We start from the raw sequence: 25564 nt of genomic DNA, 5'->3' as shown, positions 1-25564 counted from the left end.
TCTGTGTTTAGGATTATTTCGATAGGATTTATTTTTCAAAGTGGAATTCCTAGTTCATTTTTAGAGATATTGACATATACTTCTAATTATGCTCCATCATTGTTTTATCCATCTTTTCTGCATATTACCCAATATTTTCAGTAGCATTAGACATGATTTTATAATTCTATTAAGTTTAAAAGCACTTAGTAAATTTTTTAAACTAAAAACATAACAATTACAAGTAAAATCTGTAGATTACTGTGTATGTATTAGGGGTTCCTGAAATGTTCTCTTCTGCTGAAGGGTGAGTAAGAGGTAGCATTCAATAAGTCACTGAAATGAATAGAGTCTAGTCTAGAGCTCATCGTTTTATTCAGCAATCATTTATTGAACATCAGTATGGACTGGGAACTTTCCCAAGCTCTGGGATGACATTGTTTAAAGAATGTGGATCTAGTCTTGCCTTCTGGACCCTGCTGGAGAGATACACAGTGCAAGGAAAAGCTATACTTAACTCTTGCCTTGACTCAAGAAGAAACTGAGATGTGCTTCCTTCTATCATTCCAGCATGGGCTATGGGACTCAGTCCCACCCCTTGTCTCATAAAGGCTAACCTTTCTTAAGTATCATACACAGGATGATTTTTTAAGTTTCATCCCTTCCCTCTTAAGGGTCTGTTTTCTAACCCAGGTTTCATTTTTATTGATCTCATTTGGAACCCCTCCAAGTTACAAAAACCAGTTAAATTCCAAAACTCAAAATTGTGATAGTGAAGCTTCTAGTTGCTGAATATTTCAGGATGATTAATTCATAATTCCATCTACACTAATAAAAGAGAAAGATGAAAATTGACCGTACCTTCATGAAGCCCCACCAGCCAATCAGGAGCAAGTATGCAAATTAACCCAACAAAGATGGCTGGTTAATTTGCATATGCAGGTACCGAGCAGCTGGGGGCGGAGTGGGACACTTGCATCATCATCATGACGATGATGTAGGCATTCTGCACTGCCCTAGCTGCTCCAGGCCTCTGGGCAGAATGGGAAGGCAGACAGGTCACTTCGGGCCGGAGTGAAGGCGGTGCTGGCAGCTGGGGAACAAGGCCCATTCTTGCATGAATCTTCGTGCATTGGGCCTCTAGTTAAACTATAAAGAATGACTGTTTATACACTCCTTGGATTTTCATTTGGGACATTCTATTATCTTGTTGATAGTTTCCTATATAAGGAAATGCAACTCAATTCAAAAGCTGTCCAGCTACTTATATGAGATTGACTGACTGTTACATATAAACTCTTAAATCATCACTGTATTTCCTGAATTATAGTTGGGCATACCAAAAATATGAGGTGGGTCATTAAGTCATACATTTGTAAGATGAAAGAAAAAAAGCCTGACAAGTTCACATTTACTAAATTCTTTATAAAGCACAACTTAGTTAAGTTATATATACTAGCTTAGATAGAACAGAATTTTAAGAATATTGTTATATAGAGTTTTAAAATGCACGAAAATATGTTCTCCTCCATCATAAGAACATATCGCAAGAACTTATCCTTTCTCCAGAAAATTCAGAGATGTTAACATCCTATATTATAAAAGGCTAATATGCAAATCAACCAAACAGCAGAACGACCGGTCCCTATGACGCTTACTGACCACCAGGGGGTAGACACTCAATGCAGAAGCTGCCCCCTGGTGGTCAGTGCGCTCCCACAGGGGGAGTGCCACTCAGCCAGAAGCCAGGTTCATGGCTGGCAAGCACAGCGGTGGTGGCGGAAGCCTCTCCTGACTCTGCGGGAACGCTAAGGACCCCTCGGGGGATGTCCGACTGCCTGCTTAGGCCCACTCCCTGCAGAGGTCACAGGCCAGGCTAAGGGACCCCCTTCCCACAGTGCATGAATGTCATGCACCAGGCCTCTAGTATTTTAATAACCAATTGTTTTATATAGATAAATGTCTACTAGTTGGTTTTCAACATTGGAAATTCCTCAGATAAAATCTGAAACTGCCCCCAAAACATGGAAGGTAAGGAGAGACCCAAGAAAAAGACAGATCAGTCTGGACTGGCAGGTGACAGGTTTAATAAGCAAGGGCACTTACATATGAGGTTTGTCTTGGGCATCCACAAAACGAGTAGATCTCTCTATCTGTCAGCCAGTACCTTAAAAGTTTATACAGTTAAGTCCTCACTTAACATCATTGATAGGGTCTTGGAAATTGTAACTTTAAGCTAAGCAATGTATAGCCAAGCCAGGTAATAAAAATCGAGGTTTACCATAGATATAAACTAGAGTTAAGTTCCTATGACATAATTTTGGTTACAAAAACATCAAACTTCTAAATAAACACTCAAACCAATTATAATGTTAAACATTGAACTGAATCTGAGCTGCATATACATTTAAGAAAGATTCATACAAACAAGTAAGACAATTACTTTCCAACCTGATAATTCCAGTTTTAAGGGTGTGGGCAGCTGGGGCCTATGCTGGCAGCTTAGGATGCAAAGCGGGATCTACCCTGGACAGAACATCTTCCATTGCAGAGCACTCTCACACCCACACCCACACTCACTCAGACTAGGATAGTACAGATAGGCCAGTCACCTCATGTGCACATCTTTGGGATGTGGGGGGAAACTGGAGTGACCAGAGGAAACCCACACAGACGTGGGGAGAACGTGTAAACTCCCACAGACAGGGGCCCTGCCTAGGAATAATTTTTTTTTTCCTCATCAGTGTTATAATGAATGAAATTACATTATTCAAGGACCTCCTGTGAAAATGGTGGCAGAAGGATGGGAACCTCTGATTGCCAGGTCCAGCTTCCAGATTAAACTGAGGTCACATTCTCTCAATGACCTCCTCAAGCACTGCTAAACTGTAATATTATATGAAATATTATCAGTTTAGTATTTCCATTTATCAGTTTCGAGAACATTTACTATTATAGTCATCAAAGTTAAATAAGCTGTGATTTTCCTTCTTCAGATTTCATATAATTCAAGATTGCTTGGGGGAAAGTAAAAAGTATCAGTAATTGATCATATGTATATAGATTCTTTAACACATATCAATTTTATTTTATTCTGTTATTTTGTTTTATTTCCAAGAGACTGTTTAACATATCTACCATCTTAACAAATTTTTAATTGTACAATATATTATTGTTGATTATAGGTATAGCAGATCTGTAGAGTTTATTCCTATTTTATTATGGCTAACTACATGCAAATTATCTCATCTTAAAATGTCCTTATGCCATTATCTTGAGAGTAGCAAGATACCAGTTAAATGTACTACTTAGGAGTAATAATAATGCAGATATCATCATAAAGTAATACAATTAAGTTATTCTATTTTGGTAATTACTTGGGTCTTGACAGGCATTTATTAATCTACTATCATATTATGTGCAGATTTGTTTTCTTTCTTCACTAATTTTTTTATCCAATGAATCATATCTTGTAAGAGAGCTTTTTCTTGGGTGGAGGTTATATGCATCTATGGAGTGTGAACTGAGGGTTTTCAGAGTTTACAAAAGAAAGCATGGAGGAATATACTGCAGTCATCTTTAATCTTATTTGGCCTATAGAAATACTGTGAGGATTAACTAGTTATTAGCCTTTGACAGTTGCAAATGTATTGCTTTTATAATGGTTATAAATATAAGTATAAGCATGACAAATTTATGAATTAGCCATAGAATTGACTGTAGTATGATAATGCTTTGTTCTACAGTGCTTAAGTATAACTTTATAATAATTCTACAGATGTTTTGTAGATTGATAGGAGTCCTTGTTTCATAAAATAACATTGAGTCGTCTAATTCTTATTATCAGGCACAGAATCAGATAGTAAGATACAATTATGATTTTAATGATAAACTTTATTATCATTTTAATTTTTTCAACTTAGCCACAAAGGCTAATCAGAAAATAAGCTTGACAACCAAAGAGCTGATTTTGTTATTTCATTGACTCATATAAGCTGGGTATATCTTGTCCATTGCCTCATTTTAGCAAGCACTTATATTTCTATAATGCATTTGTTCCAGATTAGGTGAAATTCTTATAATTTTAAATTTAAAAAATTTTCAAATAATTGACTTTAATAATTCTACTCACCATGGCTAGATCTATGTAATTTGAAAGCAATCACAGGTTGGGTAAAATTTTTAATTAATATGTATAACTGAGATAGTGCCTTGTATAATGAACATCTTGTTGGTTGAATAGGAGATTGAATTGACCAGATGTTTTATACCCAAGTTATTCCTCATATTTAAACCATCCACCTTCTGCTCTCCAACACAGAATTGCTCTGCTTCAGCTGTCCTATCTCCAGGCGACCCTCCTGTTTTCAAAGATTAACCCCTTCATGTGTGCTCTTAATTTCTCCTAGCCAACCTTCTCTAAGACATTGATTTACCCATGATCCCCTTTGCTCTTCTGTTTTCAGTGCCCCTCTCCACAGTATCCTGCCCTCTTAGTCTACAAATATATACTTAACCCTCCCCTATCCCACAAGCATTTTCCCTTGACAGTCCCTTTTACTCCCAAACTTTCCAAAGGAATAATGTTACTGACCAGTGTTACTTCTTCACACATGTCTTTTAACTTATTCATATCTGGAAATTTCTCTTTCAAAGTTACCAGTGACCACGGTCCTGAGTCCAATGAAATGATCTAAAAGTTGCTCTAAAGTGCCTTTGTGTACCCATCCTTGATTTTTATTACCTGAATGCTATCTAGTAGTAAGGCTTGTTTTCAATGGGAAGTCGTTTACAGTGTCACAGTGAACGAGTGCTAATCATAATAGGCGATAGATTATGAGAGAGTCATCCAAACTTTGTTTTCCCATTAACAATGTATCTGTCAGTATCCCCTCAGCAAACACAAAAGGGCTAAGATTTCAGAGTCTCTGGGGCTGTGGAACTCAAACATCATCACCCAGCTTGCAGGGAAGGCATTTCAGACAAACCCTCCTGCTAGCCAAATTGCTTGTAACGTGACAGGTGATGGTGGATGTCAGCTGGGAAAGAAATGACTTACTATAAACTCCAAGCATCTCTCACTTCACTCTCAGGAAATGTAACTTGTATCTTATTTCTCTTCCTGGAAGATATTCAGCAAGTCAAAGGCCCCATTGATACTTGTAAATACGGAAGTTCTTCATAAACCCTGCTTCACGCTTATTTAGAATGGAATAATTAATTTGGAAGCCAATTCTTGATGTTTAAAAATAGATTTTTAAATTTCATTTTAAAAGAAAAAAAAAGGTTAGGCTTGCTAAATACGATCTGGAAAACTCAGTTCGGCTCTACCGAAATAACACTTTTAATAAAAGGCTTTGCTTCAAGGATTATGCTATGAGCTATTTGAAGAATTACCTCTGGAACTGTTATAATTAGTAAGTAAACTATTTAAACACTTTTTAAAAAATAAATGTATATTACACTTAATTTTTGGAACACCATTTACAAAATAAAATTCCTCTACAGTAATTGTGTCCTCTTGCTTTTCAGTTTATGAGAACTGACATTGTGAAAGTTTGTTAACAGACATTTTTTTTTTTACATATTTCACTCCTTGCAACACATTTCTTATTACTTAGAACAAAAAAGAAACTGGTAGTCCTGGTTGTTTCTTCCTTATCCTCTCATGATGTAGTTTGGTTTTATTCTTTATATTTTCTATGCATGAGACAGGCATGTTATTTGCCACATTACAAACTATGCTTCTTTTAGAAATGTGGAATAAATACATCAAATTGAACTTGTAGTATAATGAAATTACCAATTAATACTAGAGGCCCAGTGCACGGATTCGTGCACCAGTGGGGTCCCTTGGCCTGGCCTGTGGGGATCGGGCTGAAACCAGCTATCCAACATCCTCTGAGGGGTCCTGGATTGCAAGAGGGTGGTTCTCGGGTGATGCACCCCAGAATCAGGCTCCCTCCTCTCTGGTTCTGGGTACATCATCTGAGAACCGCAGCTGCCAAGTCACTGCAGCTCGGCAGCTCCTGCTTGAATGTCTGCCCCCTGGTGGTCAGTGTGTATCATAGTCACCAGTTGAAGTGTCTGCCCCCTGATGGTCATTGTGCGTCATAGCTACCGGTCGGATGGTTGAACAGTCGGACGGTCGCTTAGGCTTTTATATAGAGAGAGATACTAAGAAATCAAGAAATGTATGAGCTTCATTATGGTCTTTATTTTTCTTGTCAGCAAACCACCAGGGCCTAGTTGTAGAGAATAAATGAGATCTACTCCTTGATTTCATCTCTCCATAAAACAACTTTTTAATAAGTACTTGCATGCACTTTAAAAGAGTGAATTATTTTTTAACATTTGAGGTTTTCCATGGCTTTGCCGTGCTTGCACTGCTCCCCATCTGGAAGGGAGTGCGAGCAAGCAGTTGACCCTCTAAGGCAGTTCTACTTGGTTTGTCATTAATTGGGACAGCCAGGAATGCCCATTAGTTGTTCAGTTAACATCCTTCTGTCCCTGAGAGAGCAGACACTTCACCTTCATTAAGTTAGCATTGTGACTAGCCAGCTGTGTTAGGAATTGATTTCACACTTCAGGGATGAATGGAATGGAAGCTAACCCTGATTCCTATGCCAGGAAAATATTAACGTTGCCTCAGTGCTAAGGGTTCTCTTTCTTTCCACAATCATTTGAAATAGTCACATTTGTGATGGTGATTTTCACATTTTAAGGAATCACTTGTCTTTTTAGTTAGATTACCATTCAATTGATGTTCTTCCTGATATATCGCTTCTCACCAGTAGGATAAACACAGAGGCAATTTTTATCAGAATACTTCAAACTTTTCTTCACATTACATGGTTATTGGTATATAAATTGTTTTCATAATTCTCTCTACTTCCTGAAAACTGCACTCATTTAAAAAAAATGCTTGGTGAGAAATCCCAATCTTTCTGAGAAATGACCTCTAAGGAATATGTAGAAAATATCCCTGATTGGTAATCTCCTTCTGTAGCATGCATATCTTTCCTAAAACCTAGCAGACAGAACTCCTATTTTAAAGTTATTACTGTGTGGTTTGCGATACTTCCTGATCTGTGCTCAAACTACCATTAGGGGAAGGAACTGTAAGAATCTATCCCTGAGGGCCACTGGTCACCTAAGATTTGCAAATGTCACAATGCATATTTTTCTCAGAGCCCAAAATATGATTTATTGTTGTTTCTATTACAGTATGATTGTAAACATTTTGATTATTCATTTCTTGAAACTAATGTTTTATATTTATTTACCTCCCCCCTAATCCACCCAGTACTCAGAAAAATAGATTGCTTTTCTCCCTTATAGTCCCCAAAACATTACTTTTAAGTCCGTTGGAAAAAAATGAAGGAAATTTTATTCTTAACCCAGAGGATGCAATTAACTTGATATACCGGAAAAAACTGACCTTGGAATTAGGAGTTAAGAGTTCATGTCCCATCCTGACCTCCGTCTGGTGAAGTGAGGGTGGAGCAGTTATTTGACAACTGTGACTTTAGTTCTTCTTTTATGAAGTGAGATGGTTGATCTAAATCACTAGTAAGGTTCCTTTCAGCTTTAGGAGTGTAGAACTACAGGGAACTATTATGTGGGGTGTCTTGAAACATTTCCGAGGACTGGAGAATTCTGCCAAAGCACACTTTCGGTGAAATCTTCCTGGGGCAGCTAGTCCATTTTGTAGAGACTTTCAACTTCTGTTTGAAAGTAAGAATACTGACCGTGTTTGTTCCCAGACTTGTTTTGTGTCAGCTTTTCAGCTTTTTTATTAGCCTGCTGTAGAATCCCAGAGGGCTTGGTTTTCCCTTCTGCTGTTTCCTGCTGAGTGTGATGAAGCACAGCCTCATGAGGCCTTAACTTTAAGGCATGATGCCAGCTAACATATTTTATATGGGATACAGGTGTTTGGGACCTGTTATGACTGCTCATAGGTATCATTATGGACTTTCCACGAATGGAATAAATTTTTATGAGTACTTCTTATGTGCCCAGTGTTAGTCTAGAGCAGTGGTTCTCAACCTTCCTAATGCCGCGACCCTTTAATACAGTTCCTCATGTTGTGGTGACCCTCAATTTCATTGTTACAAATTGAACATAATTAAAGCATAGTGATTAATCACAAAAACAATATGTAATTATATATGTGTTTTCCGATGGTCTTAGGCAACCCTTATGAAAGGGTCGTTCGACCCCCAAAGGGGTTGCGACCCACAGGTTGAGAACCGCTGGTCTAGAGCAACAAGTCTGGCAGAGTTCCTGTTTTCATGGACATCACATTTAGTTGCTGGAGACAGGCAATACATGTATAAACCAGTACATTTAAGAAACATGTTGGGTAGTTTTAAACCTATGAAGAAAATAAAACAAGGTGCTAGATGCTGACTGAGGTGAGGACAACTGTAGACCTTTCAGAGGAAGTGACCTTAGAGACCTGAGTAGTGAGGAGACCCATCTAAGTGAAGACTTCTGGGAACGGCCATCCCAGGAGAGGAAACAGGAAGTATAAAGGCCTAAGACCTCAATGAACCTGGTGTGTTCAAGGAACCAAATTCAGGTCATTGTAACTGGAGTGTGGGTGGCACACCAAGACGGAAATAGGAGATGATATGTCAGAGGAAGGCAGGAGTCAGAACACATTAGGCTCTGTGAGCCATGATCTTGGATGTGCCTTCTTTTATTATAGGACCCAGGGGACACTGTAGGAAGGTTATAAGTAAGGAAGGGACCTCGTCCACTTTACATTTTAAAAGCTCATTCTAGCTGCTCTGTGCAGGGTAGACTTTGAGGGAGGAAACAGAGGGAGAGCACACTATAACAGGGGGCCCAGGAATGGTGGCACCATGGATTAGGGAGTGATAGTGGAACTGGAGAGACGTGAGCAGAATCAGGATCTATGATGGTCGTACAAATAATGAGACTTGCCAATAGATTGTATGGCAGGGAGGATAATAAAGGCAAGAACCAGGAATTACTTTTAGGTATTTGTCTGGAGCACCTAGGTGAATGGCCGTGCCTTTTATTAAGATGTGGAATCCTTGTAAAGGGATGTGTTTGATAGAAAACAGTAAGTTCAATTTCAATTATTTAAAGGTGCCTTTAATATCCAAGTGGAGATGCCAAGTGGAGACTTAGATATGTGAGTCCACAGCACAGGCAAGGACAATAGTCAAGGTTTATCTTGGTAGCATCTCCCCTTTGGCCTCACCTCCTTTTTTCAGGAACTTTCCTCCCATGCTTCCAATGGCTCAAGGTGACCCTTTTGCCACCCAGGGCTCACAACAATGGCATCTCCTCTTGGTCTGGCTAACTCAGGTGTATTTCCTGCTCTGGTTTATTACTCTCTCTACACAGTCCCCATTTAAACTTCCCTGCTTTGTGACAGTCCCTGTCGATCCCAGCTCTGTGCTTTCTATGGTGAGAATTAAGGATAAGATAATTTGTTAGTAATGTGTGGCTGGTTTCCAGCGACTATTTTGATTTTTAATGGTAACAGAGCTTTTATTTTATAAACACAAGCATTTTCCAGAGTGGAAGAAAGTTCTAATAGTAGAATATTAGGTGTTTTGGCTTGACAGTGGAAGTACTTCATGGTTAGGGAGGATGTCGGTATCTCTGAATTTATAACCACATATACAAAAGACAACGGATGTAGAATCCTATTTAATAACAATTATACATACACAGAGTGTATGCTTCCTCCATCTCATGCTAACATCTTCCTCATTATATAGATACCTTTTAGACATCATCATTTTATTGTATTTCCTAATGATTTTAAATAAATTTTGACCAGGAAAGGATTTTTCATTAATCAAGTGAGAAAGAAAAATCTAGAAAATGTAGTTAATATGCTATTTACAGATGTAACCCATTCTTAAAGTCTGATACAGTGAATTTGCTCCTTGTTAATAAGATGTTAATTTTTATCCAACTCCATAAATACAAGTACTAATACTTTGTAGTCAGATATTCTATTTGAAGTATATGGAGAAGATATTAGGAAAAGTGTATTTTCATTTGAAGTTTTTATCATCTTGTCTTAATGTCTTACTCATTATGAAGATAATAAGTTGGGAGTTATAGACTTTTATGATTTATTTTTTACTCATAATAGCAAAAATAATATTTTAGTGTTATTTCTTCCTCATGATTGTCCTGGGAGAATATAAGATTAATAAATAGGTGGTTTTAAAGGTTAGTAGTGTTTTTTAAAAGGATGATTAGTACAATTTATGCAAATTGCAAGAATTTGAAAATAAAAAAAATATAAAGAAGAAAATAAAAATCTCTCTTAATTTTAACACCAAGAGGGGAAGCATTGTAACTTTAAGGTCTTTATGCTATCAAATTTTTATTGGGGTCAGTGTCTCACTGGTACTGATTGTTAGGTCTGGACATGGCCTTCCACCATAGCTGGTCATTGTAAGGGGGTCCCATTTCGATCTTCTGCCACTTCCCCTACAGTTTAATAGTGTTTTCTTCTCCTTTATGATTAAACAGAGTGCTTCTATACACAGAGAACATTAGAGAGCAGTTGAAAACTACATTCTAGATATTCTCAGCATTGAAATAAGTTACAAATTCAAAGGAGTTTAAAGTGTGTGAATTGCAAGCCTTCAAAGACACTCCAGATTATATCGAGGACTAGCCTTCTCAGGGGTAATGTAAAGAAGATTTCACAGGTGGCATTTTTTGGCACATTTGGATAATTTGGCATGTCTGTAGTTTGGCTCTCTATGAGTTTAGTTAGTCCCATTTAAAAAATCAATTTTAGATTAAACATTTTGTTAATTTGGTATACCTTACCAAATATTTAGGTGACTTTGGTTAATGACAAGAGAAATAGACAATGGGGAAAAATTTACACTTAAATTTCACAAAACTCTGAGCTCTTCAAATATATATATTAATATTAATTTACATGGATGACTTTTCCATTGACAGTGTATAAAGTAGAAGGGAAGGTAGAAACTATTTCATTGAGAATTTCTACCCGAATATATATATGAATGAGTTTGGCAAGTACAGATCAACAATATTTTTGTTAATGGGAGTATCACTGAATAAGCAATGGATAGAATTTCTTATAGGAAATTACACTCCATTGAAAAATATTCAAGCCTGGATATCTTAGACATAGCAAGCTGTCATTATATCTCTCTGGTAACAGACCAGTAATCCAATATGGCCTCTTTTATAATAGAAACTTTGGCAAGACCTAGAGAATCTTTCTGTCACAGTGTTTGTGCTTGTGTGGTATAAATTAGAAACATAGTCTGTAAGAGCAGATATATTTTGTAACATTGTTTTTAAAACAGAAATTTTTCTTCAAAAATTACAGTCTTGGCAAGCAAAATCAATTTTGGCCTTGAAAACACATCATGAATTTCTGAAAGGGAAGTATAGTAATTATAAAGATTTTTATCCATTATAAACAGGCTAAGAAGAGTTAATTTTTCTTTAAACATTACTAAGTTTATTTCAATGTATTATCTTAATACTCTATTATACATATTAACATTATTAATATTAATATTTTGCTTTATTATATTTTGTCACCAAAGAATCTTTTCATGCGATATAAGTATTTTCAATTTTTGAATGAGATTTTAAATTATTGAAAAATAACTATATTAGGTTTTATTTAGGTGGTGCTGAAGAATCATATCAAAATTAACTATATTGTCATTGGTTTTATTTGCTGCATCAGTCATTCATTTCACAAATAGTTATAGAGTGTCCTTTTGACACTGCACTTAGGTTTTGTGGTTGATACAAAGAGATTTAATGTTGTTTTTGCCTTCGAAGAGTTTGCAGTCTCTTGCTAAGATGTGACAGGTGCTTGTATAGATATAATCTTAAGTAGAAAGTGAGGAGAAAGGTGTTTTCATTGTTTTTTGTTTTGTAATGAACTACTGCAAAACTTGGTGACTTAAAACAGCAATGTATTATTTCTCATGATCATGTGCTTCAGAAATATGAATAGGATTCATCAACATGTTCTGCTTCAAGAGGTGTTCACTCAGTCGCTCTCTTGGCTGAAAGCAACTTGTAGTTGGGCTAAACTGAAAGGTCCAAATAGGTATTACTGATGCAGTCAGCAGCTATGGCAAAGTAAGGAGCTTAGAAAATGCATTCATTCATAAAAACAATGATAGCACAGGCAAAAATGCCCCAAACCAGAACTCTGGAAATTAACGAAGCAAGCTTTCTGGCATTCAGCTTGTCTTATTTACATTCCTCTAACCTCTACATAATGGTAGACTTGAAAACCAATGGCTTTATAATCTCAAGTGCAAGCTAGCAACCTAGCAACCATTGGAGGAGGAAGAATGGGTTTGGAGGTCAATAAAACCCCCATTTCTAGAGAATTTCATTATTTTACCTGACTGGTAGTTACTTCGAAAGTAACTGCTCGTGAGGATTATCTTTATTGGACCTAACTCAGAGCTTATCCAGTAAGGACAGCATTTCCCCTGGCATTTGATGAAAATAATCAATAGAGATTGTATAACATTGCAGCTGCCCAAGACAACAATTAACAACTCAGGCAAATGAGATGATGATAAAAAGATTTTAAAAGGAAATGTCCATAGAAAACATTAGAAAGCTCCAGCATATTTGTGAGAATCTAGACACCTATGTGTATGTAAGGGCTTTGTGGGAACAACGCCTCCCTCTGCCTCCTCCCCACCACTCCCAAATTTGGAAAGGCTCTAAGCTTGTAGCTCTGGCCAGATTTAAAGCTCTAGACAAGCATAAAGTGAAGGCTAAGGAGAGTTATAAACTGCCTGCTTGAGCATTGAAGGCATTCTCCAACATGCATATATAATCCCACAGCAGAGACTGGGATTCTTAAGCATAAGCATTTAACTGTTCAGTTATTAGCTGACCACTGTATTAACTGAGCAGAGACTTCAGTGGGTCGCACATGACAGAGTGCACACTCTGAAAAATTAGTTTAGGAACATGATGAAGCAAACAAGCAGCAGCAACACTGACAACAAAAATAAATAGCAACAACAGCAAATCACCAGTGGGTGGAGCATAATCTGATTCCCAGAGATGCCATGTTATATTAATTACAATGTCTATTTTTTTAATTAAAAACTTACAAGAAATGCAAAAACACAAACTATGGTCCACTTAATTGAAACTGTTCTTGCGGAAACCTACACATTGGATTTACTTAGCAAAGTCTTTAAATCAGCTATTTAAAATATGTTCAATTTACTACAGGAAACTTTCTGATGAACTAAAGGAAAGTATACAACTGTTGTCTCACCAAATAGAAAATACTAATAAATAGAAATTATTAAGAAGAAGCAAATGAAAATTTTTCAGTTAAAAACTATAATAGCAGAAAAGAAAACTTTATAAGAGGCTTCAAGAACAGAGTTGAAGTTGCAGAATAAAGAATCAGAGAACTGGAAGATAAGCCAATTGAGTGATTTAGTAGGATGAACAGGAAAAAAAGAATGAGGAAAAATGAACAGAACCCTAGAGACCTGTGTGACACCCTACTTTAGCAGCAATTATATTAAATAATAGAGGCCTGATGCATGAAATTCATGCAAGAGCAGGCCTTCCTTCCCCCGGCTGCTAGCACTGGCTTCCTTCCAGCACCCAGGACTCGGGCTTCCCGGAAGGACATCTGGCCTAATTAGCATATTACGCTTTTATTATTATAGGCAAATATTCAACACTTAAATAAAAAAGCAAAGATTTTCAGAACAGATAAAAAAGAATGCACAGTACATCTACATGCTGTCCAAACAAGATATGTGTTAGGGTCTTTCAATATAGACCATTTCAAGACCTGGTTTACTACACATAAAACCTCTTATGGGGCATTTTCATTTTTCACTAAGAATAGAGATATATGGTTCAAATTACTAAAAGTTTCTTCAAAGTTCCTTGTCATTTCTGTATTCCACACTTAAAACGAGTACATTTTATATCAATAAAAAAACATAGAGGGAAAAAGATATATTATGAAAGCTGAAATTGAGAGATCTTGAGTGGCTACACTAATTGTCTTAGTCATCTTGGGATTCACAAGGTACCATAGACTGGATAGCTTAAGCAACAAAAATTTATTTCTCGCCAGGCCGGTGTTGCTCAGTGGTCAAGCATCAACCTGGGAAATACCAGGACTCTATAGAGAAACTGCATGTCCCTACAGACATAATCTTCCTACATTAACATTTGAGGGATTCTCGAAGATATCCATCAGTTGGTCATGCTTCGCAGTAAGGCTGGTTCATTGATACACTGTGCCAGCATGCATAAACTTTGTGAACTTGCAGTGTTTTATTCTTTTATTTTAAAATATATTTTATTGATTTTTTACAGAGAGGAAGGGAGAGAGATAGAGAGTTAGAAACATCGATGGGAGAGAAACATCGATCAGCTGCCTCCTGCACACCTCCTACTGAGGATGTGCCCGCAACCAAGGTACATGCCCTTGACCGGAATCGAACCTGGGACCCTTGAGTCCGCAGGCCGACGCTCTATCCACTGAGCCAAACCAGTTACGGCTCAGTGTTTTATTCTTAAATATACATGGACTACAGTGAATCATCAGGGATTAGAGTATAACTTCCAACATGGAAGAGAGAGCCAGACTATTAAATAGGAAAAACTAACTTGGATGAAATGGAGACATTCAAGGATGCAGAGAAAAACAGGTAGAAGCCCACCAAATTGATAACGTCAGAGATTTGAAATACTGAAGTCAGGATAGTTTGCAAAAGAGAACAAAAGATAATTTTTTGGAGGGGGGAATAACAAAAATTAATGTTGAATTGGGAAGTAGCCAAAAAGTAAAATAAATAAGGAGATGGAAAAATATAAGAGAAAGAGTAAGAAAGTTAGGTCATTAATATAGATGTTAAATAATTGTCTAAAAGAAGAGCTCCTGAATGAGGGATAAGAGAAAATGATATGGAGAAAATTTAAAAACTTACAAATTTTTTTTCTTAGTAATGTACAACCCATATTGAAAGATGTGCTCAATATAATGAATGGAAGAAAAAGTCCAGGAAACAGTATGTCAAATTTTATAAAAGTTGAGATAAAGATATGATCCTAAGATCATCAAGGTGGAGAGTGGAATACAGGAGGCAGGACTTGGAAGCAAGGTGGAGACACAAGTTATTATTGCAGGTAGTGGTGGTTGGGGGACCTGCTGTATGGGTTGAGATTTTCTTTTTAAAAGAGTTTTTATGCAGCTTGTTCAAAATTTCCACTTGGAAGTTTATGTTTTGGTTTCACCTCTCACTTCCACTTTGCCTGGTTGTTTTGTTTGATTTTTAATGAACAATATTACTTAAACCAGAACAGTAATGATCATTATAAAATTTAGTTTAATACTGGTGTCTATTCAGAGAAAAAAACAATTTTAGAAGCTTGCTTTTATTTTGATGCAATGGAAAACCAATAATTTGCTAATCAATTTTTCACTTAAGAGGGGATATAATAATGTAGATGCAATAAAATTGGTTACCTCTTTTTCTCTCTCTCTTTTTAGTATATCTTCAAAGAGGATGATAAAACTAAAGAATACATGCATAGTATATACATGGATATATATATATATATATATATATATATATATATATTCCCCCCAAAATGTTTATACTCACTTTGAATAATTATAAAGGCAGTGTTTATTAAAATACATTTCACTTTCAAAATAAAGCTATCAGCTGTTAAAGTGTGTATACATTTTTGGAATACTATGTATATGTCCATAAATGTGTGCATGTGTTAAACCCAGTAAAGTAAACAAGAACTTCAGGTCAGCACAGCTTTTTCATATTATTTTCTTGATTGCCCAACTACATGTGACTTTGTCTTTAACGCAAAAAGTAAAACCAAAAGTCAGGAATTCTCCATGACAGCTTGGTTGTCAGTTTCAGTAGTTAGCTGGCAGTTTTAGTAGACCCTAGTGTAATATTCAAAGTGGCATCTCAGTGCATGGTGTTTTATTTGTGTAAACAGCTTCTGGCTATGGTAGTCCTTAAGAGAATTCTTACCTACTATTCCTCATGATTTTTTAAAAGAGAAGCAAAATTCCTGCCTTGCAGAGTTTTTACATACAATACAGATAAATTTAAAACTCAGCTTGGAGGAATGTGTTTCTCCTTGTTTTTCCCATGAAGGTCTAGATATGAGGCATATTCATTATTATTTTTTTTCCCCGAGTTTCTTCATGAGTCCAGGGAGACTAGTGAAATAAGATAAGTCAGAAGGATAGTTGGATTTCAGCTTTTCTCTGCTACCTAGTGAGAATCTGCTTACTTCATTTTCCTTAGGAATGAAAAGTAAGCTAAAACCTCTTTGTTTTCGTTGTGTGTGTGTGTGTGTGTGTTTCAGTCTTAAATTGATACTAGGAAGTCAGTATTAGGAACTTATTTGCAGGAGTTTAATATGATTAAGCTTATTCTTTGGAAAACATACATTTAATTGTTAGCAGTGTTCTTTGAAATGCTTTGCACTTCTCTAAATTGACAAAACCGAGAGGTACTGTTTATCCCTTTATAAATCTCTACTGTTTGCCAAATTACAGCGAGTTCTGAGAGTCTCCTCTGTTGGAACATCTTCTTGAGTAAGGCCATATCATAATGTAGTACTGTGGCCAACTCGCTTGCTTTTATATACCCCAAGCTATCACTGTATCATACCAGAAGATATAAAAAAGGGAAAGAACAAAAATTACAATTACATAAGCATGTTGCTTCCATACATCTGCTAAGTAGATTCCTATAAAAATGCATAATGAATCCTACATTTGTGGAGAAAAATATGGCCAAGATATTGTGTTATGTAGAACTTCATACCTAGATTTTCTTTCCTTGCCTTCTTCATTTTCCCACAATCCTTCTGTTTTCCTCTCACAGTAAGATATTTCCCAAAGGCCTTCCTGAGGAGTATGCCATAGCAGCCATGTTTCGTGTACGAAGAAGCACTAAGAAGGAACGGTGGTTTCTATGGCAGGTTTTAAACCAGCAGAACATGCCACAGGTAAGGAACCATGGAGTGGTGCTTAGGCCAAGTGAATCTTGGCACTGTGTGTACAAATCAGGAGCATCCAGATATTCTGTCTTTTAGAGGAATCATCAACAGAGAAATTCAGGTATGCTCACGGTGAGCATGATCTTGCCGAAATCTGTAATATAGGAGTCTGGTAGGTGAGACAATATTATTTTTCCTATTTACTTTTAGATTCATATTTTGTCTAAAGACACTCAAACTTCCCTTCCTTCACAATTGCTTCATTGACATTAAGTCTACTTCACTGATAACTTATCTGTGATTATTTCTGATATTATGTATTATTTTTAAAAGCTGTTCCTTGTTTCATCTGAAAATCTTTAGTGAACTAAGAGGGAAGATATTAGTTTTGATGCCCTCAGTAAAAATTTATTGAACACATGCTCTATGCTAGTTAGTGACAAAGATAAGAGATTTAAAAAGTGTAATTCCTTCTCTCAGGAGCATATGGCCTAAGGGGTTGTCATCTAGGAAAACAGCATACTAGAGCATAATACAATGTGACAAGTGCAGTGATAGAGGTAAGCTCAGTTAGGTGGAGACTATAGTAGGACAACTGCCCAAAATGGGGGATGGGGAGAACAAGAATCTAGGAATACTTGTCAAAGAGATGGCTTGTGGGTGCTCCAGTGAGGGGAGATGAGCATTACTATTACTTGTTGGCACCATACATCTGTGATTGTTTCTATACACATTCATTGGAATGGTCTTTTAATACATTAATACAGTTACAATTTTATGATAAAAAGATGAACCAAACTGAGTCTGTCCTCTATGAAAATGCATTTTCTCTGCACCATGCGAATCATCTAAGGTTGAAGAAGTTGATCTCAGTTTCCAAGCCACAAGAAGTTGTCATCAGTGGAAATGGGGTTCTTGGGGTACTGCTGGAATAAGCATTCCGGAGGCCCCCATGGGAGGATGAGATATGGTAGAAAGCTTTATTTCCACAGAATTACATCCCTTCTGTAAAGCTAAAATCAGAGCCAGTGTCCAAAGTTTCCTTTCCATGTTCAAGCCAGGTCCAGTTCAGTAGCAGGCTGGTTTCAGTCCATTGTTCCATTTGTGTGGGGCCCCCATGGCCCTGGGCCATGTGGGAGAATGCAGGAGGGTGCCACAAGCCCAGAGTCACACAAGTCCCAAGAGTGCCAAGAGCAGCAAGAGGAACCAAGGGAGTGAATTCTTTTGTTCAGGGGGTTAAATATCCCAATTTCTTGCCCTTGCAGTGGCCATGCCCATTTTCGCCAATGACCATTGTTCTCAGGTATCTTCCCTATGTCACTCCCACATGTATGTGTCTATCTACCCTTTGTTGGTTCTCTAGGTAGTGTAAAGTTGCAGTTTCCTGGTGAAGCTGTCTAAATGACATGCCTATAATACCTGGCCTTCTCTTTGCTCCTCTTCTGTTATTAATAACTAGGTTAATTACAGTGGTATCAAAGTGATCATATTCTTATTCTTATTAAATTAGTAGCATTTGATTCTTGAATGACTCATACAGAAACACACACACACACACACACACACACACACACACACACACACGCTCCTAGGTGTTCTGTTTAGAAAGGAGCATATTACATTCACCAGAATACTGCATATTTAAACCATTATTTAGCTGGATATTTTGCTGTTCTTTTATGTTAACCAATCTGGAGGACACAGGTGTTATCTGAGACATTTTCCTAAGTACCTCAGTTATACGAACATGCATGCCGAGTTTTTATTTGTGTGCTTTAATAATTTCAAACACTGATTTTAAAATATTTAAAGATAATTTGCATTTTCGCAGGTTTCTATAGTAGTTGATGGTGGAAAGAAGGTGGTGGAATTTATGTTCCGTGCTGCTGAGGGAGAAGTGTTGAACTACATGTTTAAAAATCGAGAACTCCGTTCTTTGTTTGATCGTCAGTGGCATAAACTTGGCATTGGTATACAATCCCGGGGAGTTTCACTGTATATGGATTGTAATTTAATTGCAAGCCGGCACACCGATGAAAAGGATGCTGTGGACATTCAAGGAAGGACTGTTATCACCGCACGAGCTTCAGATGGCAAGCCTGTGGACGTGAGTTGTGATGTTGATTGTAAAAGAGAAGTAGTCAAATTTCTAAATCAAAACAGAATATCTTATTTAAAACTTATTTCTTTAATTACTATGTAGGACATGGCCTTCTTAACACTGTTGAAATTAATTTTCCATCAGATATGAGGTTAGCTATGTACTATATTTTCACATATAGTATCTTCTGTGTATTTTCACCCATTTTTCTTCCACCCATTTTTTTTTCCAGTCTGTGAATTTAAAAGAATTAGGGCATGCCTTAAAATATAAGGTTGCTAAAATTGAATTTTAGTAAAAGTGAAAATGTAGTACAAAAAGGAAGCCTGGTGTCTAGGCTTATATGTTTTGAATAGAAAGGACTGGAAAAAGATGAACTTTAAATGGTTCCAGATTATCAAGTACAATAGACTATTTATTCATCCTCAGAATAGCAACTTCTTTGTATTGCAGACTATTTTTCATGAGCTTATAATGATTTTTTCAGGGTTCCAGTGGACTAAAACATAGCCACCAATTATATCAGTAGGTCATTTTGATGAGAACAGTTAGATACCAAAACACGCTCAGATGAAAAGTTCCTTTAAAAATTACATTTGATATTCAGATGATAAAGATTTATAATTAACTTCTATATAGAAGTAGGTCTATAATCTTTACAAAGTGAGATATATCTGATGAATTTACATTTTCTTATGAGTAGGATTATGGGAAATCATAGAACCATATAAAAATAATCGGAATGCAGGTCACCAATAGGAATTGATATTGCTGTTAACCCAAAGCACTGAACAGTTCAATTTTATTTCAAAATTATAATTCTTTTCAGATATATATTTGGCCAGCTAATTTTACACACACACACACACACACACACACACACACACACATATTTTTAAAAAAATATATATTTTTATTGATTTCAGGGAGGAAGGAAGAGGAAGAGAGAGAAACATCAATGGTGAGAGAGAATCATCAATTGACTGCTTCCTGCACACCCACTGCTGGGGATCAAGCCCACAACCCGGGCCTGTGCCCCTGACCAGAATCGAACCCAGGACCCTTCAGTCCACAGGCCGACGCTCTATCCACTGAGCCAAAACGGCCAGGGCCACACATTTTTTCAATGAAATATTATTTTTAAACTGTCTTCTCTTAGAGATAGTGAAAAACTCAGTGAGAATGACATAACGGGGGTTCAACGATGATCAGCAAAATAGGCAGAGCAGAAGACCATCTAGGGACAAGATATCATGGCATCATGGATAGTGCGTTAGCTTGGGGATCAGACATTGTGGTTCTAAATCCCATCTCATCTACTTAACTGTATGATCTGCTAATTTATCTTGTTAGCTGTTAATTTATCCGAGTCTCAGTATCCTCAATTATAAGAGTGTCAATAGATATAATTACTTGTTATTGTGTAGAGTATGTATTGTAGTGCGTAATATGCGATTGACTCTCCGTAAATTCATTACTCAGGGCCAGACATGGCATTCAACCCTAGAATAAGAAAGTAAGTAGAAGAATATCTTCCATTCCTGCCCTCAAAGTTCTTAAAGGCTAATGGAAGGATTAAAGTCTATGTCAGTAAATGATAACAGTATTACTTGAAATAACAACAGTACTAGCCAGAGCTTTCAGAAAGGTCTCTCCAAAGAGAGGAATTGGAGATCAGCTGCTAGAACAACAGACATGTGACTTCTAGCAGTACATGGAATGCAGGTAGATTGGAAGTCAGCTTCAGGGAATTCTAGCAACAGAAGGAGGGAATGGCAGTAGTACCTGCTGCATGTACCAGAGTTAGGGACTGGAATCTGGTCCGTATAGGACTCTGGTTCCAGAGAGTACAGTGAGAGAAAATCATAATCTCCAGAGAGAAACAGCAACAAGGGAGGAACAAGTTATTGCAAGAGTGGGGGCCAGGCTCAGAGCTCACCCTCTGAAAGTTGAGTGTCTGTCCTGTCATTAACTTCTCACCCATGGAAAAATTTCAACCAGAATCTGAGGCTGAAGAATATCAGGTGTATCTTTATAAAAAAACACATAATGTGAAAAGTATAGTGTTATATAGTAGTTTAATAGTTCAATATGGAATCAGTTCATTTAAGGATAAAATGAAAGGCATATCACAATGATGTAGCTTTTAATACTAAATAACAGATAAACTGCTAAAACTTTAAGTGGACTAATTTTTTATTATCTTCTTACAAGTTCTATGATTCATAAGATCTGTTGTAATTGAAAATGTTTTATTTATTCAGAATGTATATTATTGAAAAAATTCTAATGACTGGGTTTTATTTTACATATTCTACTTGTGTGCTTTTATGAGAAAGAGATAGGTGACAATACTGGTAGAAAGGATTTTTTTAACCTAACAAATCCTGTGTGATAAGGGTCAGTAAAAGACATAGCCTAAACATTCTCATTCTAAAGCACTGTGTCAATGAAGGACTCTAAAGTAATTCATGAATAACAAAAGCATGATTAAACTTGGTTTGATTGTAATTTCAGTATCATGGGTACTTGATTAGGTTTAATAAAAATTGATTATCTATCTTCAGCTAAGTAAAATAATTCATATGGAAGGCTTAGCACTGTAGTTGTACATAATAGAATTTCAATATTTATTGACTATTTTGATAAAAATGATGATAAATAAGGTTTAGTTAAGAAAATTAATTGTTGTCCCACTTCTTCATTTGACATAATGGATATGTTGCTGCCTGGTATTTCATTAGACTATGTAAGACAGTGTATTTAAATTTTATAAGTAAAATGTAACTTCAATAACCTTGGGAAAAGTTGTAGAAAAGAAATTAAATCTCATAATTTTGCATTGGTTGCAAATCTTAGGCAGCTCATGAATTCACAAGATGTCTGGAGTTCTTAATGCTTCTTATGAGCTGAATTGACTTTGTTTATCTCAGTGTAGACTGTCAGTTATAGTGTTTTTCCTCTTTTTCCCCCCGCTTTTTTTGTGTTGGGGTAGGATTTAGAACTGCAGATGTCTGCTTTCTATTATCATAGGATTAATTATTATAATATTACAGTTGGGTCTTTCTGTAGAAAGCACTTATTGACCTCAAAGTAAAGCATAATCTAGCTCTGTTATCTTGGGAGCCAGAGAAAGAGACAGAGAAAGAGGCAGGGAGGAGGAGTGGAGGCATGAGATTGTTCCTGCCCTATTTTATATGTCTAGTCATCATATGATTAATCATTAATTATATTATTAAACTTTCAACCACAAAGTAATTTAAAATAGCCTATTTAAGCATCTCTCATATTGAAATGTTATTGATAGTCTGTATTGTTTGCTTGCTCTTATGTGGTTGTTTGATCTTGCATTTAAAGGCATGATTGTATTTTCCTGGAACTATTTTAATTTCATGTCCAAATGCCAGAAAACATGAATCTGCTGAGAAAATAGAAGGAATCAATTATTTTTTGTAAAAACTGTGCATCCTGCTCAAGACTGTGCCAATTTAATATAAAGTCCATAGGTATTAGACAGAATCCACGAAAAATAGATTAAAAACAAAATACATTTTTTTCTTATTGGGAAGTGACCATCTTTTTCCATTTCTCAAATAGGTCTGGAACTATAGATAAAACTTTTTCCAACATCTGCTCAGACTTTTGATTTTATTGTTTTTCAGAATATTTATTTTGATATAGTCTTCATTTTGTGGGCATATACTGTATTGTAGTGAATAGCAATGCCTCTCTTTAAATACTTCTTTTGTATTGTTTAAACAACTAGCTGAGGTTTGCAACTGCTTTCATTCCTTGAGTTCCATTATATATAGACTCATCTCAATAACTGAATCTATTTCTCAAATGGCCCATAAAACCATGATCCTACATTAATAAAAATATTAAAAAATATCTACTGGTAATTTATTTGTATTGGCTTCTTTATTTCTTATCAGTTAAATTACCATAGTTCTTAATGCCTAAATGTAATTTTCTAAAAAATTAATGATATATCTTTTACTATTTTTTTAATAGATTGAACTTCACCAACTTAAAATCTACTGTGACTCAAATATCATAGCTAGAGAAACTTGTTGCGAAATATCAGATACTAAGGTAAGGTAATTTTCTTGGCATGTGAAGATGGTAGAATGCCAGTTGTCTAGTCTATAGAGCCCAAAAGTAGGGCAGCACCTAATAGCTTCTGTTGAAGCCAGGTGAGTAATGTGTTCCAAGTAAGAAACCCATCTTAGAACTCTCCCGTAGTTCTGTTGGATATTTTAATCCCAGTGTTTCGTTCTGAACTTTGAGAATTATGTATCCTCACTTTGGATTCAGCATAAGTGAAAGACTTTAACAGTAGCATGATCATTCTCCAGTTACAGGGGTGAAGATGTTTTTTTTTTGTATCTCAGATTTCCCAGAAGTTCTACACTTACCAAAAAAATTATGTGATAATTTTTATCAATAGTTTAATAATGCAAAAAACTATTTTTAACTTCTTATCACTCACTATGGATAATAGAATAACAATGTGACCAGCTGATTCAAAGCATAGATAAGTCTTTCAAACATTTATGTTTTGCTTATGAAACTTGGTTTTGTAAATCATATCTCCAACACAGCTTATGGCTTTTATTCCTAGTAAAATGAAAGCCAGCCAAATGTCTTTTTATAAATATCTAAAAAGATAATTTAGAATGCCAGTCTACAGCCTTGAAATACCTAGACTTCCTGGAGTCACACATTTAAATCTTGAAGATGGTAATTCTCCAAAAGTTTTAAAAAATAATCATCCTTTTGTGAAGAGCTCTTAATATAATAATTTTCCGTTATTGAAAAGTAACATAATAATGTTTTGATATATCCAAATATATATATATTTTTAAATATATTTTTGTTGATTTCAGAGAGGAAGGGAAAGGGAATGATAGAAACATCATTGATGAGAGAGAATCATTGATCAATTGCTTCCTGCAGACTCCCCACTGGGAATCTGGCATAGGCATGTACCCTGACCGGGGATGGAACCGTGACCTTCTGGTTCATTGGTTGATCCTCAACCACTGAGCCACACCAGCTGGGCCCAAATATATTCTTGACCAAAAGTTACTACTCTGTGTTTTCACATAATAGACATTTCCAACTCAAATTATGAGAAAACTCTTTAAGCAACTATAGGTGTGGAGACCTCACAAATTATGAAAAATAACTTTAATCATGTTTTAAAATTACCACTTAGGAGTTAGTTTTAAAGAGTATAAAATAAGATAGAAATTCATCTCTAACTATGGAAAAAATAACAAAAAAAACACTTATTTTTCTGCTGATAATTATTTAGAGGGACATCAGCATTCTGTTAATGATTAACAAAATAGAACAACCTACATTTTACAAATGGGAATGCATAGTTTGTAAGATAAATAATTATATAAAAGCCATTTAAGTGCATCTGCTATAATTCTTACATCAACTGTTATTTTGTGTGTGCTTTTAATGTGTTGAATTTAAAAAAATTTAATGTACTTGCTTAAAAATATTTTGTTCTGGAATTTCAAATCAGGCATGCTTTTTATTATTAATATTTTATAGCATATTTCAAAGGTGAAATTTATTCAAAATAATCTATAGACATACTTCTTTGCTTCTATTGATTCAATTTTCTGTATCTGAAGCAGTCCAGTTTCATAACTGCAGACATAAAATGAAGAACAAATAGCAGAAGGAGGAAATCAGGAACATTTGCTGAAAATAAATGAGAAATGTGATTCAAATTTTGAGGGCCAATTAATTAAATATGTGTCAAATCAAAACCATAGGTTTTACAAGGGAAGAAGTCCTTGTACATTTTATGTTTCCTTTAGGCATTTTTTGGAGAGTGTGGACAGTTTTATAGTGAAGGCTGAGACATACTTTTAAAGTCATTTAAATTCCCAATTTAATATAGTGAATCAGAACAAAATTGTGATCTCTAACTGGGTCTTGGTTACCTGACTAGGAGCCTATGGGGCAGGAACTGGCTAAGAAATTGTGTCAGATCATATGTGCTATGTGGACTGTTTTGGTGATAATCGTGTTTCATTTTAATGTGATTTTTATACTTATGGATTCAGAAACATTAAGATAACCAAGTAGCTAATCACTAACTCTGGAAAGAGTCAATGAGATGGCACAAGTGGGGAGATAGGAAATGAGTCCCAGTGTTTCTGGGTGCTATTTTACTTATATTTTGTATTGTTATCACAAGCATTAGAGTACTACCCAGTTTTCAAAATAATTTGTTTTTGTTTTAAAAGTTATGTATGTTTATTATTAAAAACTTGGCAAATATTGCCAAATTCAAAGTCGAAAGTAATATCAACCATGATCATACCACAATAAAGAACCATTGACAATCTTTTAGTTTTGTATCCTGACAATATTTTCCAAACATATCTAATTTGTAGAATGCAAAGT

The 25564-nt window shown here is 35.8% G+C and overlaps 1 protein-coding gene across 1 annotated transcript in view; it reads left to right on the top strand.

Moving 5' to 3' along the window:
* COL19A1 (collagen type XIX alpha 1 chain) overlaps nucleotides 1–25564 on the top strand; it is a 309008-nt gene that overhangs the window by 34090 nt on the left and 249354 nt on the right. Inside the window, exons 5-7 of the mRNA XM_036318274.1 lie at nucleotides 16914–17037; nucleotides 18860–19135; nucleotides 23144–23224. Of these exons, the coding sequence (XP_036174167.1) occupies nucleotides 16914–17037; nucleotides 18860–19135; nucleotides 23144–23224 (481 nt within the window). The remainder of the gene's footprint in view (nucleotides 1–16913; nucleotides 17038–18859; nucleotides 19136–23143; nucleotides 23225–25564) is intronic.

The sequence above is a fragment of the Myotis myotis genome, unplaced genomic scaffold (assembly GCF_014108235.1).
Source record: "Myotis myotis isolate mMyoMyo1 unplaced genomic scaffold, mMyoMyo1.p scaffold_m19_p_7, whole genome shotgun sequence".
Taxonomy (NCBI): domain Eukaryota; kingdom Metazoa; phylum Chordata; class Mammalia; order Chiroptera; family Vespertilionidae; genus Myotis; species Myotis myotis.
This window is presented reverse-complemented; position numbering and strand designations above follow the sequence as displayed.